This window comes from Uranotaenia lowii, chromosome 3 (genome assembly GCF_029784155.1).
Source record: "Uranotaenia lowii strain MFRU-FL chromosome 3, ASM2978415v1, whole genome shotgun sequence".
Taxonomy (NCBI): domain Eukaryota; kingdom Metazoa; phylum Arthropoda; class Insecta; order Diptera; family Culicidae; genus Uranotaenia; species Uranotaenia lowii.
The window spans coordinates 244,818,148-244,836,631 of record NC_073693.1 but is presented as its reverse complement, the minus strand read 5'-3'; the positions used below and the strand labels follow the sequence as shown (position 1 = coordinate 244,836,631).

Genomic DNA, 18,484 nt, shown 5'->3' with positions numbered 1-18,484 from the left:
CCGGCACGTATCCGGGTCGGGCAAATTCGGGTTGTTTTATATAAGACCTGGCAAAATCCGGGTATTTGATTTCAAAATTTTCGACCAAAATCCAGTCAGTACAGGGCAATTTGGGCAAAGCCTAGGAATTGCTCATCAAAAATCTTTTTTTTTTCCTTTATTAATCAAAAATCTAGAAAAAAAACTTAAAAAAAACCTTTCATGATTATTTCTTTGAAACTTGCTACAAAAATTTTAGACGCATAAAGAAAAACATTTACAACACAATTTGTTTTTTTTTTAAGTTTGATTTAAGAATGAGAATGAGAACAAACCCGGACAAAATACGGACTTTTCCAATAATGCCCGGGTAAGACCGGACTTTTTCCAAATTTTAATATCAAATATCCGGGCCAATCCGGATAAAACAGGGCAATCTGGCAACCTTCTCATAGCAATTCAGGTCTGAAAATAAAATTTTAAATTAAACCCATTTTGGATATTCCTATAACCAAAATTGTAATTCGAAATATTTTCGTATTTCTGATTCTGTATCAAGATTAGGATTCTTGATTTTCAGTTCGAATAATGATAAGAAATTAGGAATAAAAAGCTGCTTTGAAATCCTGGTTCAAATTCGGTTTTGTATTTCATATCAAATTTGAATCCTGTTTTTCGAAAATCACATGCATTTTCAATATTTTGGTAATAGTTTTTCGAATATGAAAAAAAAGAAGAATTTTGTTTTCTATTCAAATTCGAAGTTCTTAAACTTTATTCTAACAAACAATTTAAACATTTAAAGCTTCTAAGTGGCGATCAGAATTAGAAAACTCAGATTCAGTTTCATCATTTTAAATTCACATTTTAAATCAGATTCACAAAACAGATTCAAAATAAATAATTGAAATAATAAATAAAGATTAAACCAGCATTACAGTATTTAAATAATAGATTCATGGATGAGGGCTTTAAGACTTAGCTCATAAAATTCTAATCTGGAATTAAGATTCGGAAATCGACTTTTTTGTACACTTCAGAAATGGTATAGAAAATTCTGAACAGATTAAAAGTTCAATGTTTGAATGCAGGTTTAGAATTCAGATTTTCAATTCAGAAAAAGATTTAGCTTGTGAATGAATTTTTCAATCAACATAAAATTGTTGAGAAATTCAAGAAAACATGATCTTAAAAATTTGCTTGTCAATTCGTCAATTGCTTTAAATTCTTTATTTTCTCGGTGTATTGTTTATTATTATTAATATTGCAGTTTTTAGACCCAAATTTCAAACTAAAATCATAAATTTAGTTCAAGTTTGCATGAAGCAAATTTGATTCGATTTTTTTTTATCTCTTACTGTTTTTTTTTCTGAAAATTTGGTTTATTTTCATCAAAGGTTAGAATCTTGGAATTGGCAAAAGAGATTAGAGAAGATTAAGCTTGTTTAACTTGAGTGTAGAATAAGTTTTTTTTGAACAGAAATTGAAGGCTACCCTAAATGAAACATATTTTATGCTCAAATAAAATAATTTTAATTTACCAAACTTTTAAACAAATCCAGAGATTTTAGCCATCGTTGGAAACAAATTTCATATTTTGTTTCTAAAGGCTTCATTAAAAAATGTTAGCTCACCCTTTAGGCTAAGGATCTAGAACAAGGTTTTATTAATGATACTTAACCATCCCTGTGGCATTCGTGTCTTCTCTAAAGTTACGATTTCATACGAAAACTATTTATTAATGAGTACTTAAATAATAAGACTTGAAAAAATAAAACTTGAATAATCATATAGTTACAAATATTATATGTTTTAATTTTATTTTACTCGTTTGTTGTTGGGCAAAAAATCGTTGGTAAAAATTAGTCATTAAAACCCCCCCCATGAGTCGATTCTTCCTACGGCCCTGCTTGCGAGTATATTTCGCATGCGTATTGAATGTACCCGCAAAGCTGTCCCATATTTGGCTATTCTTTTATAATTTGATCATTTGATTTCCTCTATTTGCGCTATATTATTCACTTTACTGGCTGTTTGATGATGGAATAAATATGAAATGATGTTTGTGACGTATCTCTATAAGATAACGTAAGTTTATTATAAGAGTTCCATGCAACCTTCATCTTTTCAAAAGTTTTTCGGTCGATGATCTTTCAAGAAAGATTATAAATACTAGAGATGTACCGAATAGTGGTATTCGGCGCTTCCAAGCTATTTGAAATTGCTTCTTTGATATTGAATTGGATGAAGGTCGAATTTGATCTAGATATCTTTGAAATAGTTGTCGAACAGATAGATGATCAGGTTTTCCAAGTTCCGCTCCCAATTTAACACTTCGACAAAGACGTTTCGGTCGAATTGTGTTGTCTTCCAGAGGCGTGCTCCTAGTGTCGTACCTCTGCTAACTGCCCGCGTACTTGTGCCCACTCGATACCGAATCGCAAAGTGATCGCTATCGGTGAATGCATCGCTTACCCTCCAGTCGCTCGTCCAGCTCGGACTACTGAAGGTGACGTCGATGATGGACTCGCTCCCATTCCTGTCGTAGGTCCTTGTATCGCCTGCATTCCACAGGTCTACGTTCAGCCTTGCCAGGGCTTCCAGTAGAAGGTAAGGCGACTACCCCATTCTACGGCCCACGCGTTGAAGTCCCCGCCTATGACAACAAGACTCCTGCCCGTGAGGCCTTCGACGATTTTGTCCATCATGACGCCGAACCTCACCAGAGACCACCACCACCAGGGGGGCGTAGCAGCTACAGACGAAGATCCTGTAGACCTTGGCTATCAGCCTTCTTCTCCAGCAGACACCACCTCCTGTATGGAGTATCTTCCTGTAACACATGTCGCGGCCAGTTTGGCTCTATCGGTTACCCAATTACTGCCATCCGAGGTCCTGCGATACAGGTCTGCATCTAACGCTACATCCAGCCTCAAATGCCATCTGCCACAACAGCTGATGTGCTGAGTGGCAGTGGTTGAGGTTGAGCTGGACCGCTTCTATACCCGCGAAGGTGCAGCCGACGCCTTTTGAAAGGCGGGGCACCTAGGGTTGCCAGCCCTGTGTCCTCCACCGCAGTGAAGACACTTTGCGTGTTTGGTGCAACTAGCCGCATGAGGGCCGGCTTCACTGCACCGCCAACACAAGGCAGTCCTATCTGTGCCCTTGCAGGCGAATGTTTTGTGCCCATATTCCACACAACGGAAGCACCTTTCCGGTTGCTGGGGGATGGCTATCTGGAAGATAGACCAGCCTACCTTTAGCCGCCCACACTCAAGTGCTGCATTTGCTGCTGCAACCAGAAGTTTCACGAAAGCCACCTGTGTCCCGGATTTGGGATCTGTTCCGATCTGGCACAGATCTTTCAGCGCATCCTTAACCTCAACATCCGTGGCTATCTCGTTGAGGTTTTTCACCCTGACGGTAACCGTGGTGCTAAGGGCTCGGATTTCCGCAGTTTGGCCAACTATCTCCTGGGTAAGCGCACTATATTCCGCGCTTTTTACCGTCGAGCCACGTCGGAGTTCGGGGATCATCTTGCCGGAACGTGTTCGGCGGATTTTGCTGACATCCCCTCCTAGGCCCACCAGGCTATCCTTGTCCTCGACTGGCGGAGGACATCGGCGTAGGTTCCTTCTGGTGTTTTCATCACCAACGCCTCCCCCTTGTCCCTAATCCTGTTGGGTTTGGGCTTGAACTCGGTTTTGACTTTGGCCTTCGTGGCCTTTTTCCTTTTGCGCTCAACCGTTTGCCCGGTTGGCGCTTCGGGAACTTGGCCTTTCCCTTCATTCCCTTTTAAGCCCGGATCCTGCCGGACCTTAGAATCCCGGGTACGCTTTTTCAAGGCTCCTGGCCTCGTCTCTCCTGGAGACCCTCTTGTCCGTTTGCCGTTTCCGGTAAACTCGCCTTCGCCATCTGCCACGCTGACCTTTTTCGGCCGAATTGTATCCGCCCGCAGAGGGGTCACCACATCTTTACATGCCTTCTTCCGGCACTCCGGTGCAGTGAGCAGGCTCACCACCGCTCTGTTCGCCTTGACGAACATCGCCATCACGTTGTCGAATTTCTCCCGCACTTCCTTGTGGGTGTTAGACTTCTTTCTAACACAATCCACAAGGTCCTGCATTCCCGCCGTTGCCACCGCTAGCTCCGCAGGGGTCTCAGGGTCCTGAAGCTCCGGGGAGCTTAGGAGTTCCTCGACTGCCTGTTGGACTCCGACGAAGGGGTCTTCGATCCCTCCTGCAGTGATGTAGTTCTGTCGGCCATACATCTGCAATATAGCAGACACGTTTCCACTCTGCTCCACGGGGAGGTGGAACTACTTTACAGAGCAAAGTAACACACCGCACGTAACACGTCTAACCTTAGTCATACGAATACCACATATTCGGGTGTTTTCTCCATATCACCATAAATAGGACAGAGCGGCAAAACCACGTGTTCGAACCGGCAGTGATACTTAAGGAAGCATCCGTAACTATATTTGTTTTTAGGGGTTTAACCCATTTAGGGGGATCCGCAACTATCCAGAATCGTATTTGAGTCCAATTCACCGAGTTTTCTCCCAATCCAACTCCCTATCTCCGGGATCTGGCTTCCTCTTTTTAAACTGCCCCACAGTAGAGGCTAGTTAGAAATCGATTTGTCCTTGGCATATAGTATTCTGTCGCGTCCTAGTTCTCGTAGCAATAGATTGCTTCCCCTAACAAAACCGAGATGGACATGAAGCTAATTCGGTCGTCGATCATCATCCCCAGGTACAATATTATTGGGCATTTGAAAACCACTGTCAAACTGCAACGGTACCTGTTTGCAATAAGATCAGGTTGGTGATCAACACCATATCGGTTTTGTGAACATGCTCCTAGTGCGCATCCATTTTTCCAATGGTTGTATCGCTACGGTAGTACGCAGCTGCACATCCTCTGTATAGGAAGCCGTTGCGAGGAGAATGACGTCTTTCGTAAATCCTAGCAGTTTTACCGCCATTGGGAGAATTATCCGCAGTAGCTCGTCATACGCAACGTTCCATAGGATCGGGCCAAGTGTTGACCCTTGCGGAACACCAGCTGAGACCTCTTGTTTCTTTGGTCCCTCACTGGTTATATATACTGTAGATGGCGATTGTGGAAGTAGCTTTCCACCAGATTGTACAGAAATGCTGGAATCATCATTCTAAGGAACGATGACGAGATCTCTGAACAACTGACGCTATGGAACGTATTCTTGACATCCAGAGTGACTGGCGGTGTTTACCAATATTCGACCCACTGCACATACGGACCCAGAGTGGCAAACTTAAGGGACGTGTGAAAAAAAAATCTGGAAGCACTGCAGCCGAGAGTGTCCAGACACCAAAGGTGAATAGACTCTTTGCATCTCTCCGTCGGACCGTCATGCGGTTCGTTCTCATGTTGGCTAGCCAGTAGAGGTGTATGCCGCGCGCTCGTCTTCGTTTTCCTCATCATAAAACTATCCCTAGCTGGTCTGCTGTTCTGTTACCTACCGATCTGATTCCTTGCTCAACACCATCTAACCAGAGATGATTGTCACTTGTCGTCGTCGTCAGCCACCCAGCGAACCGAGCTGAGCAAGCAACACAGTAATCAGTATCTCCGTCATTCTTCGTTTGGCTGTGTAGTATGAATCATAATTATATTTTCAGATGTCGGTCGACATATGTCGCGGCCACGCACACAAGTTTGAGCTGCTTGTTGAGAGAGGTACACCTTCGTGAAAGTATGATTTTTAATCCGACCCTGTCGAAGGTGCGAAATGTAGGGATTTATTATAGGCGCTCGAGTCGCTCTGGTCTGGTAGTAGTTTTATTAAAGAGTATGTTCCCCAGTCGTTGTGTGAGTGTGTTTTGACAGCGCGCTTGCCTCGCACGCCTCGCACTTCGCACAGAGATGGATTTTTGGTGTCAGTATTTCAGTATATTGGTGTTTACAGTTGTGAGCGAGCGCATTTCTATCGAAATCTAAGAAATTTTTTATTTTTTATGATTTCACTGGTATATTTTTGATATTCCACGGCGGTGTTGCGAATCGAATCTCAGAATCCAGTCCGTGATTTACCACGGTAACTTTCTGTTTTTGTAGCTTTTTGCACCGAAAACCGAAACATGAATCGTGTAAGCAGTGTTTTTCATAATTCGAGACTGAGTTCGAGCGATTTCGATTGCATTATATCCGATTAGGAAACAGGAACTAGTGCCCACGCGTCGATTTCTTCTGTCTTTCGACAGACACTTGACTTTTTCCAACTCGAAATTGAAACGAAAACAAATATCGGTATGAAATTTTAAAGTGACAGTGAGTTAATAATCAAAATAGATAGTGTGGTCTGTACATATGAAGTTTGCTAACAAGTTTAGGCGAAAGAAGGCTGCCTCAAGTGAAAATGTTAATATTTTTATGTGTATCGAAATATACAATGCATTATGTCTTGATGCAATAAAAGTGCTCTATGAAGTAAGCAAAACAAATTAGGAATATCCTTTTGCAAATGGTGGATCAAATCATCCCAGGATTGGATTATCAAATATGGATTACTACTAGGATTTTAGATGCAGCTTTCGAATGCAGTCTAGCTCGTGCTGTTTGGTAAATATTTTCCTTTCCTTTAGACTCATTCTTTTTTTTCAGTAACATCTGCGTTTTCTATTTTCGTGTGACGGTAGTTCAACGATAAATATATTGTTTGGAACAGTAAAATATGTGGTCCCCCCACCCGAAAAGGTGATGGCACTGAAGAAGAATCGATTCCCTGGCCTGGTCACAAATTTTTATTGCTTCTGGTTACCCCTTCATGCCTAGAGTTTCAACCACTGTCCCCATTCCCGATACCCGATTCCTAGCCTATCATCACGGCCACCAAGAAGCAGAGGCAGAGAATGGGCAGACATTAAACTTCTGCTGTCTGGCAGTAGCAGCAGCAGTCATGCCAACCGAACTCGCCCATACCTGAACTGCTGCTGCTCTTTGCTGGCCATGATGCGTCTTCAGTCTTCACGTCCCACCTCGATTCCGACAAACCCAAACACCTCTGCACGGGCCCATCCATGCCCTATATTATACGGCCACAGTTCAGTTCAGTTCAGTCAGATCGGTTCAGGCAGTATGGCAAACACAGTACATTCTGCTCTGCTTCTACTTCTGTAAAGAAATGGGGAAAAAATGACGTCCACCATTTTGATATTACACCAACACCGTTAAGCCCAATGAAACCAGCAAGGCAGCAACATCAACCGAGCTCGGCTGCTGAAACCCAACATCATGGATGTCGGCGGCGAAGTGATGTGTTGGTTTGTCCGTTTTTGGCACGGTCGTCGTTTGGGTTGGGAGGTAGAATATGTTTTATGCTCTCTTTTCTCATCGTGTCGTGATGCGCCGTGTGCCGAAAAGTCGCCACATCGTCGTGCATACTCGTTAAAATAATGCCGATGTAAAGTCATTGCTGATCGTAAACAAACATTCAGTTGATCAAACCTCGATAACTGTCGTAACTTTTTGAGGATTTTAAATTTTTTGAATCAATTCAAAAATTGTTTCGTTAACGTTCGTTTTACGCTAAAATTTCTTACGAAATTAAAAAAAAAACACATTTGGCAACCCTGTCACCCATGTTGGGGGTTTATGTTGCACCAACCCATCTGTAACCAACCCTACTCACCCATGTGTATGTGTGTGTGTGTGTGAAACTTTCGACAGCACCATCATTATCATCATCAGTAGGTACCACCATCATCATCATGTTTAGGTGGTGTTTCTTTCTACCATTCTCTTCCCAGTCAGCCAGCCAGCCGTGTGTTTTGCTCACCACACATGCATCAATAGCAACAAAAACAAGAATAATAATTCCAGTCAGACAACAAAAACAACAGCGCACAGTTTTCTTTCCTCGGAAAACCATATTGAATGGAATCGGGATTTAAAAATTGGACTTGGATTGGAATCCTATTCGACTCTCGGGGTAAAGTTGTTTGTTGTTGCCGTACCTACTTTCCTAGTTTAGTTGGTTATTATTTTACAACAATTCTTATTTTATTTTCAAATACCCACCATGGTTAAAATCATTTATATTTGTATTTATATTTATATTACAGACTAATTGATTTTTTGTGGCTGTTACTTCTCTTAAAAAGTATATAACAGTTTATAGGTCTCTGTTCAAAATATTTTCATGAAATATCTGAATGCCAGCATACACAGTTTTTGAAATCAGTTTATTTCAAGCAGTTGAAACCCTCAAGTTTTATAAATAAAAATAGATTACATATATTTTCAAAAACAGTTTTTCAGATATCCGCTTCGGATATCTGAACCTACTTTTACCAGTAGTTTGTTGGCGTTACCCTGGCCGCGAATATTGACCAATTTGGTTGATATCAAAACCATTAGATTGATCGAAATATTTTCTATGATGGAAATAAAGGTAATTTTATGATTATTCATGGAAAAAAACGAAAAAAAATATCAATAGTTTTTTATAAGAAATATTTCTACTTTATTCTTGATATCTTCCATCGTCCGGCGCACACATTTTTCAGTCATGATATTGATATTTTTTCATATTTATACTATATAGACTCTGTATTTTGAGTGGCTGCAACCTCCTCCTTCAGTTTCCGCTTCTTTTTGGCCCAATACTTCTCTGTTGAAAGAAACTGAGGCAATTTGGTGGATAAAATTGTTTCGGAATTAACAAAACTTGATTATTTTTGTGCCACTAAAAAACGTGTTTACTGGAATGTCTGCTAGTATAATCGGTTAGTTAAGATCGTAGATTGCGAAATATACATATAAGAATACCTTTTTTTATGCTTTTGAAAACAGCGAAAAACCAAAGTTTTTGTTTTGAAAATTGTTGTTGTTTTCCACAGGAGCAGAGTCTTGCTTTACCACAACCAGCAAATACATACTTTAACCTGTTAGGGACCTTGCCACTAGCAGAAATGTTATAGGATTCAACCGCTGCAATTTGTTTGAAATAAGGTTTTTAACAAGTTTTGTCGTCTAACAGAAATTATCCGTCTCATTGTCTCGGTACCTGATATACAGCTTAGGAGCTCTGGAACTAGCAAAAATTTGTTGTTTGAGGTGAGGTTTTAATGTGACTCTAGGCAACACTTTTGGCTTATCAGAGAAAATTTGCAGACATTTCAGTGATCTACATTTAAGTTTTCGCTTACAGCCCGCTTAAGCCCGGTTTACAGTTCCTGTGAACTTGGACGCGAACGTGAACGTGAACTCACCACAGTGAAAAAATATTCCGCAGTGAACTGTCAAATCGGTCAAATCTAGCGTAACATTTAATATGGGCGAAACTAGCAGTTAGCTCGAAACGAGAAAAACGCGTTTGAAAATTCGCAACACCTATTCAAATCCTATTTATAAAATCGACCCCTTTTTTCAAAATCAAAAAATGTGCATTATATTCACTTATCGTTCGATGGTTACACTAGTTTACAGCAATTTTGAACTCAGTAAACTGAAGGTCATTTCCAATGTAAAATCGGGCGCTGAATCCGAAAATGAAATTCAAAAAAATCTCAGTAGAACCGTTTTTGAGTTATGCTTCAAATATGAAATTTCGGAAAAATTAAAAAAGTTCTTGTACTTAGATTAAAATATCTCGGACGGCATAACAGTAATTTGAAATTTCTTTTTTGCATATTGAAGATGAATAAATTTTCTATCGATCATGTGAACACTGTTTTTGCGTTTGACCAACAGTATTGTTGATATTAGTGACTTTATTAGGAAGAAAATTATAAAAAACGCATTTTTTTAGAGAAAATTTTGTTTCAACGAAAGTTTTTGACTCGATGTTAGCATTAAAAAAATCTGATTTTCTTTTGCGCTTAAATGTCAATTTAAAACAAAGATTTCAAGTGGTTATTTATCAAAATCAGTTGAAAATTGAAGAAGTTATGGCTACTTTACCATAAGAGTATTTTTTGTAGTTTTTCATAATTTAACGAACTGCAGTACACTTATCATAGTATAGGAAGAATAAAACATGATAAATCTCACTTGCAAATACTCAAAATTATTTATTAGCTTACCAGAAGGTCTCATGCCTAGTTTCAGGGAGATCTGACCATAGGGAGGGGTTGCTTGAGTCTCAAACTTGAATAAAATTTTAAGGTATTTTGCCCGGAAGGAACGAAAAATACTGGTTTTTCATCAATAACTTTTTTCATCACTAGCTGATTGTTTTTTATGGTTAATTTTCTTAAAGCCTAAGTTGAGACAAATATTTCACCCGAAGACTGTAACTCGATTGGATTTGAAACAGAAAAGTTATTGCGGTTCAAAGATTGTATTTTGGTCGAAAATTGTCGTATAAAACGCAATGCGTAAAAAGTACTCATTGCGTGTTTCACAAAATTTGCGGCCTTTGAACCGCAATAACTTTTCTGTTTCGAATCCAATCGAGTTACAGTCTTCGGGTGAAATATTTGTCTCAACTTAGGCTTTAAGAAAATTAACCATAAAAAACAATCAGCTAGTGATGAAAAAAGTTATTGATGAAAAACCAGTATTTTTCGTTCCTTCCGGGCAAAATACCTTAAAATTTTATTCACGTTTGAGACTCAAGCAACCCCTCCCTATGGTCAGATCTCCCTGAAACTTAGCATGAGACCTTCTGGTAAGCTAATAAATAATTTTGACTTGGTGCGAGTGAGATTTATCATGTTTCATTCATCCTATACTATGATAAGTGTACTGTGGTTCGTTAAATTATGAAAAACTACAAAAAATACTCTTATGGTAAAGTAGCCATAACTTCTTCAATTTTCAACCGATTTTGATAAATAACCACTTGAAATCTTTGTTTTAAATTGACATTTAAGCGCAAAAGAAAATCAGATTTTTTTAATGCTACCATCGAGTCAAAAACTTTCGTTGAAACAAAATTTTCTCTAAAAAAATGCGTTTTTTATAATTTTCTTCCTAATAAAGTCACTAATATCAACAAAACTGTTGGTCAAACGCAAAAACAGTGTTCAGATGATCGATAGAAAATTTATTCATCTTCAATATGCAAAAAAGAAATTTCAAATTACTGTTATGCTGTCCGAGATATTTTAATCTAAGTACAAGAACTTTTTTAATTTTTCCGAAATTTCATATTTGGAGCATAACTCAAAAACGGTTCTACTGAGATTTTTTTGAATTTCATTTTCGGATTCAGCGCCCGATTTTACATTGAAAATGTTGGTCAGTTAATCAAGTTCACAATTTTTTTAAAATTTTGTAAACTAGTGTTATCAAGAACTTTAACTTTTTTCACGTAAGTTCAGAGATTTTCGAGTTTCGCCCTATTATTGTTTTCGATTTCAGTTACGCCTGCAAGTTTCGCCCAATTGATCGGCCGTTTTTGTTTTGGTTTTGAAGTTACGCCCATTCATCCTACACGCAAAAACTAATTAGGCCGTTTTGTCACACACGGTCAACTCAGTTACGCCTTTTGGCTCTACACGAATAGAAAAATTCACTCCATTTTGAATAGGCGTAACTTCACGTTCCAACGAAAATGCATCAACAGGGAGTTTCGCCCAATTGAATTTTATCAATTTTTTGAAAGTTTTAAGTAATTTTAAGATGAAACCGCGTTTGATAGGTAAAGTGCAACCGCGTGCATCCGAAATGACCGTTAACTCGATTTGTTTACATTTGGCAGTTTCGCCCTTTTGAAATGTTACGCTAGAAATCTTCAAAATTAGCAAGAGGTTTGTTCAATGACAGGTAGAAATATGGTTTCGACCGGTAAATGACAGATCATTCAACCAATGTTTTGATCGATACTAGTCGAATCGGTGCTCAAATTTAAATTCAAATTTCTTAAAAAAAATACATGAAAAACATATTGTTCTTATTCAAAACATATTCAGCTTTGAAAAAAAAGAAGAAAATAATCCAAAAATCCTTATCTATGAATACAATGAATTTAAATTTAAATTATGAATTTAAAGTACTCTCGAAAAGTATTTATCGATGAAGGAGTAACGAGCTTTAGCGATTTGTTTATTTTGAAAAGTTTATTGAAAGGACGTTATGAATAACTCCTACAAAATAGCCATTTTTTTTTTGTTCTTGAGGCGAAAAAAATTTCAAATATTATTCCTTAATTAGTGAAACGATCCAAAAGGTTTTTATTAAATTGAAATGCATCAGTTCATTTCAATTTCAGGGTCTAACATTTTCAAAAAATCGATTTTTTTATTTTTTTATTTTCTTATTGCAAAACATTTCAAGAATGTTGTGTCAAATTTTTAAGTCAATTGAAGCAAAACTGTAGAAGTTATAGGCCTTTATCTCCTGCTATCTAATACTGCAAGAAAGCAAGAGCAGAAACTTCAAACGCGTTTTTCTCGAAAGCACATTTTTAAAGTCCGTGGACATCGTCATTTGAAAACTACTTATCCGATTCTTTTCAAATTTGGAACATATTTTCTATATATAAAATACCAGACCCCAACGTTTTTCTTTTTTGATTTTTTTTATTTTGGGGAGATTTTACAGGTGAAAAATGGCGGATTTTTAAGTGAAAAATCGTAGTTTTTACTTCAAACAGGCACAAAAATTTCATAAAAATATTTTTAAGTAAAATAAAAACGTTGGGGTCCAGAAAAACATCTATTAAAAATATTTTGCTCTGATTTTTTTACTTCAGATGATTCTGTGCTGAGATACAGTGTCCACCGCAAATCCTGTTTTCTAAAAGGCATCCTCGAAAATGCTCCGTCACCGGCTCATTTTTCAATATTTTTCTACGAAAAAATTACTAAATGTTCTTTTAACAATGCTTTGTATAATGCAAAAAATTTGAATACATTTGTTTGAACAATAGCTCCAGAAAAAAATCGTGAAAATTGTGTTTTTTTTATACCCGTTAGACCCTACCCCCCCTTGAGGGGTTTTGAACAAGGGAATCAGTACAAAAATCATCTTTCAACCATTCCGCATCTATTCCATCTAGTTTCGCAGCCATGAAATGCAGCATAGTCGAGTTTTTGAAGAATATAAGTTTTTCCATTTTCACGTTCGAAAGAACTGTAAATGCACCTTAAAAAGGGAAAAATTCTAGTATGAGCCTTGACTTCCCTTATGGCCCTTAATCGTAGCTTACATACTTTTCCACAACTGACGCACACATTTTTTTCTTGAATAATCAACGGTTTTGCCAGCTATCGATTTGATAATGATGAATTTTGAAGGAAACTGTGCTAATTTTTTTCTTTTTCTCGTGCATCGTATATATATCCTAAAATTTAAAAAAAAAAAATAGGTCGAATAGTACAGACAACAAATGCTGCCAATTTTTTTACGTCCGATAACTAGGAAATAAGCCACCAGCGAAAGAAAGTGTCCCACTTCTAAATGAACTGGGCTTTAGAATGATTGTGTAGGCAATTGAATCTATTTTTTCAATATTTTTAAATGAAGGTTAAGGTTGCCAGAAATGGGTTTCCAATTAAAAAAGTCAACAATTTTATTCTGAAAAAAAATTATAACTTCTTACAGCTTCCTTCTATTTAAGTGTTTATTGATATTTGAAATCGTCAAGAATACATCTTTCCGACGATGTATAAATATATCGGGATCAATTGACCCGAACAGCTTTGGAAGGTTGAAGATTTCATGTTCAATTTATGATCAATTCTACCATCCCATTTTGAGAAAACTTATTGCAAAACCGTTTAGTACTGCGAATTTAAACAAATTATATCTAGAAATTTTATCATTGATCACTCTTCACACTACTTAATGGGATGATTGTGTCCTTTTTCATGACATTATAATGGTAATTTCGGTTCAGAGATTATTTGTTTTCGATAACTTTGAAAAAATATTAGTTTCAACATTTAAGAACAAATACTCAGAAAACAGTTTGAAATTCAAAAGCTTAAAAAGCACATCTACAATTGAAAACATGCAAAGTGAGTCTTTAACATGACTCAACAAGATTTTTTTTAAATTTCTAAGTTAATTAAACGTTAATATACCATTGTACAGGGAGATCATCCATCTTGAAAAGTGGAATAATCTCCAAAATGATTTATATTTTGTGTGAACCCGAGTAAGGCCGGGTAAAATCAGCTGGTATCCTATAAATATGAAATTTTGTAAACTGATTGACTGAAATGATCATTATATTACCAGCTTTCCAAAATGCTTATTGAAATTTGAAAAGATTGAGAAACCTGAAATATCGGCATTTCAAGGTTTCTAAGAGGGGTAGTTTTTTTTTTATTCTGTCAATCACTGTATATTCACAGAAATAGTTGAGCACAATGAAAACACGTTAATGTTATGAGTTGGCACAATAACCATTAGCTGGCTCGGTTCTACAGAAGAAACAAAAATAATGTAGATTTTTCAGAACAAAATATTTAATCCCAAATAAACAATCCAGATAAAGTTTAATCATGTCCAAGTTACTTAAAAACTCTGCAAAAAATATTGGATGGGTTTCGAACCAAAACGGAGTTTTTAAGACTCCAGGTTTTGCAAAATTAAAAAAAAAATACCTCAAATCGTACCATATTTTATTAGAAGACATCTAAAGAAGTTTCTTGTATGTTTAATTTAATTTGAAGAAGAGTTTGCTTGCAACATTTTTTTTAGCTGCGATATACGAAATCCAAAAACATCTGTGGCGAAAATTTACGATACGGATCGTGAAAGTTAATTTACGTCACAGTAGAATGCATGATATATTTTTTTTTCAAACAACTTTCAGCCATATACAATTTTCGTTTAACGAATGCTGATTTACTTTTAATACGCTGCAATAGTTCAGCAGGTTTAAGAATTCGAGAACCTTATAAATACAGATGCATTTACCGAGAAACGGGCAGCCGGCCCCTCGTTGGGTAAAACCCAAAAATTAATCAGCTTGGGCCACACTTTGATCGTCGCTAAGGTATGAATGATCTCAGCCATTTGTACTGAGGAAAAAAAAGATCAACACCATCTGTGGAGCGCTGCTTCTCCTCCAAGCGACGATGATGACGGCGGTCAAGTCAGCTCGAATGCGAATTACCATGCATTCTCGGGCAAACGGTAAGAAGAGTGACTCATTTTCAAAGTTATTTTACCTTTACTGCTGCGCTGTCTGTCTGTCTGTCTGTATAACTAACTAAACCATGTGGTGGAATGGGGGCGATGGCCTCCATCTTTCCTGCTTTCATACTTAGCTGCTAACTGCCAGACTGACAACATAATCGTGTATGGCTAGTTATCGTGCTTTATTTTTGGTACCGGGGATATCTTTTTGCTTATCGCCATTTTTTCGTATAAGTTTTTTGATATAGATCCGAGCCATTGCCGAAATACGACGATTTCATTGTTGCTAATCAGAAATCCAGATAATTATAGGCGAGTGAAATCGTTTTTCGTAATGCAATGCTATTGGGATCCCAGGAAAACTCAAACTCACATTTTTATGCTTTTAAACAGTACGAGTAAAAAAGTGAGTAGATGATCTGAAATTCGTATGGTGTCTTATGGAAGAACAAGGAACAATATCAGCCCCCCCTAAGAATCTGATTTTTGAATCACTCTTCTATAGGGATGCATATTGACATTCAGAACGAAACGAAACTGTGTCACCTGTCACTGTAAAGGACATCCTATTAAAAAAAAATCTCCATGGTATCACCGAGTATGCCCTGCTCTATACCCTATCGATTCATACAAGTGCTCTTGGATTCAGTTTTTGGTCCTATTCGTTGCATGACGTTGCGTTGCCCCAAATGACCAGACTTTTGAAAAAGTTATGCGCTGCAGGCTAAAATTAGTTCAAGGCCTAGTACAAGACCCTACACCGCGTTCAAAAGAAATCGACCGAAGAGAACCAAAGTTATTGATGAAAAATGCTTCTCCCGACCAAAATGTCTCAAAATTCCATAAAACTTTCGGTTTGTTGAGCGACTCCTTCCCGCGATCCGATCCGGCCCAAATTTGGCATGAGTTCTTGTAAGTACTAGGCCTAGGGTCAATTTTAGCCCGCAGCGCATAACATTTCACAGGTTTTGAATTTCCCATACAAATTTGGGGCAGTCTAATGTATATTTACAGATTCAATAGATGGATAAAATTCAGCACAAACATATAAGAAATTATCATTAAGAAAGCAAACAAATAACATACGAAAAATTCAAATAGCTCTAAAATAAATAAAAGGTCTTAAATAAATATCATCATCATCATCATCTAAAATATTTAATGTTTAATTAGATAAACATTGAGAACAACAATTCAGTACACTTAAAAAATGTTTCCGACAGAACGCTATACAATTGACATATTAATGCGAAATAAACAGTTATGGCAACTCCAGTTTTTCGGCTGAAAATTAAAATTTTAAGCGTTTTAATGCCCTAAAATTTTCGTCAAATCAATACATATTTTAACACATCTTACCTTTAAGACATTAATCAAAAACTTCTGAAGTTATTTTGGTTACTAATTAACTGTAAATTTTTAAAAAAATCTAAAAAACGAATATCAGTTTTGAAATCGTTATGTTTAAATATCATAACACTCAATTTTTATTCTTGCATTTCAAGTATCCAACCAACCAAAAATATAATTTCTAAAATTTCTTTTATTCAGATTTTTAGCTTGCTCTCTGAAAAGTTTAAAAATCTGATTTCAAATTATGAATACATACATACGAGTTTTTATGTATGGCTCTGCTTGTTTTTAAGAGACTCGAAAAAATGCGAAAATTCGTTCTAATAATTAAAATGCTCTTCATTCAGATTATAAATTCCATTTCCAATTCTGATTTAGTGATTTATAGTTTTTGTTTTTTTTGCATAATAGTCTAATTATGAGCTCCTAAATGGATGAAATTATTAATTCGAGTTTTAGTGTGAGTTCTTCATTGTTCTTTTTATTTTCTCATTGTATGAATTTTAATTTTAAATCAATCCTTCAAATTTAGAATGTGATTTTGCGCTCGAATTCTGAATGTTGTTGAAGAAAAAATATATATACAATTATAATGTTATTTTAGATACTTGACCTTCGGGAAAAAACGTATTGCTGTATAAAACATCATGGTGCTTCAAGAAGGGCAAGACTCGGTCTGCTATCAGCTGCTCTATAGTATTGATATCGAACGGTAGTTACTACACTCCGTTTTCTTTCCAGCTTTGTATATCGGTATGGTACATATTTAAAGAAAATCCGGAAATTCTTCGATTTGAGTACAGTGGTTAATAGTATCGCTTATCAATGGTGTCGAAATAAGATGTTTTGCTTTGACGGAATGTGCTGGAATTCCATCCGGACCCCGACTTTTTGAAGCATCGAGTTTGCTTATTTTAATGATGACTTCTGGTTCAGTTGTTGAAGATAGGGGAGATAAGGGCATAACGAGCTACCGAGGCATAGTAGGGGAGATGGGGGCATAATGGCCACCTTAAGGAAAATGCTTATTTAACCATAGAGAACAGCTGTAATATGTGAATTACATCATTGTTTCGTGTTCAGACACTCAAATAGTCTATTCCCTAATTGGATGAAACTTGAAAAATCAGATAAAAACGTTTAAAAATGCATTTTAAAAATTTTTGCCGAAAGCTGAAAACCAGTCACTGTAGAGGCATAATGAGAAACCCCCCCAGGCAGTATGAGCACCATTAATGAAGGCATAATGAGCATTTTCTGCCGGGGAATCTAGCAGCGAATTCAACTCGATGAAGTCAACTGAGTAATAGAGCTACAGCTTGACTTGAATCGTCTGACGATTTGGCCTATTGGTTAGATGTCGGAGAGGTAATCATTAGGCTTGAGTTCGATGCCTGGTGGAGATGATTTTTTTTTTCATTTATCATTCATGATCATGATTGCACTAAACGGTGAGGCGTAGATTCATCAAACAAAGCAATAACAAAATAATCTAGGTCTGTTTGTAGAATTCAAAGAATTAACACATGCTCATACATTATGTTTCTGGTGTTTTGTTTGACGGATGATGCTTTGATGCTATTAGCCGTATAATGTAACAATAAAAACAATCAATCATGAATGGTATGTGCAAAAAAAATCCCCTCGAACAGGAATCGAACTCGAGTCTATTGATTACCTCTCCGACATCTAACCAATAGGCTAAATCGACAGACGAAACAAGCTAAGCTGTAGCTCTATTATTCAGTTGACTTCATCGAGTTGAATTCGCTGCTAGATTCCCCGGCAGAAAATGCTCATTATGCCTGCATTGAAAGTGCTCTGTTCGCCTCTAGTGAACAAATTAAAGTAAAAACGCGTTTTAAAATTGATTAAAAGGAAAAATCAAAAATTATATGATGTTGAAAATTGAGAAACAATGTATAGATCATGTTGCAGTGCGCACATTTCAGATCAAAATGATTTAAAGGTCATAAAAGCTTATTTGGTGGTGCTCAAAAATTATAATATTTTCGTCACTTGGAAACCTAGCTGGTTATTATTTAATATTTCTGTAAAGATGAAAAGGATAT

The 18,484-nt window shown here is 37.0% G+C and overlaps 2 protein-coding genes across 2 annotated transcripts in view; one reads left to right on the top strand and one right to left on the bottom strand.

The window, feature by feature from the left end:
- The window catches only part of LOC129753253 (keratin, type I cytoskeletal 9-like), a 38,715-nt gene that overhangs the window by 9,940 nt on the left and 10,291 nt on the right, over window positions 1-18,484 (top strand). The gene's annotated exons all lie outside the window — the stretch shown is intronic.
- On the bottom strand, window positions 2,979-3,515 carry LOC129753254 (uncharacterized). The gene has a single exon (XM_055749051.1). It carries the CDS (start codon window positions 3,513-3,515, stop codon window positions 2,979-2,981), a length of 537 nt encoding a protein of 178 aa, XP_055605026.1.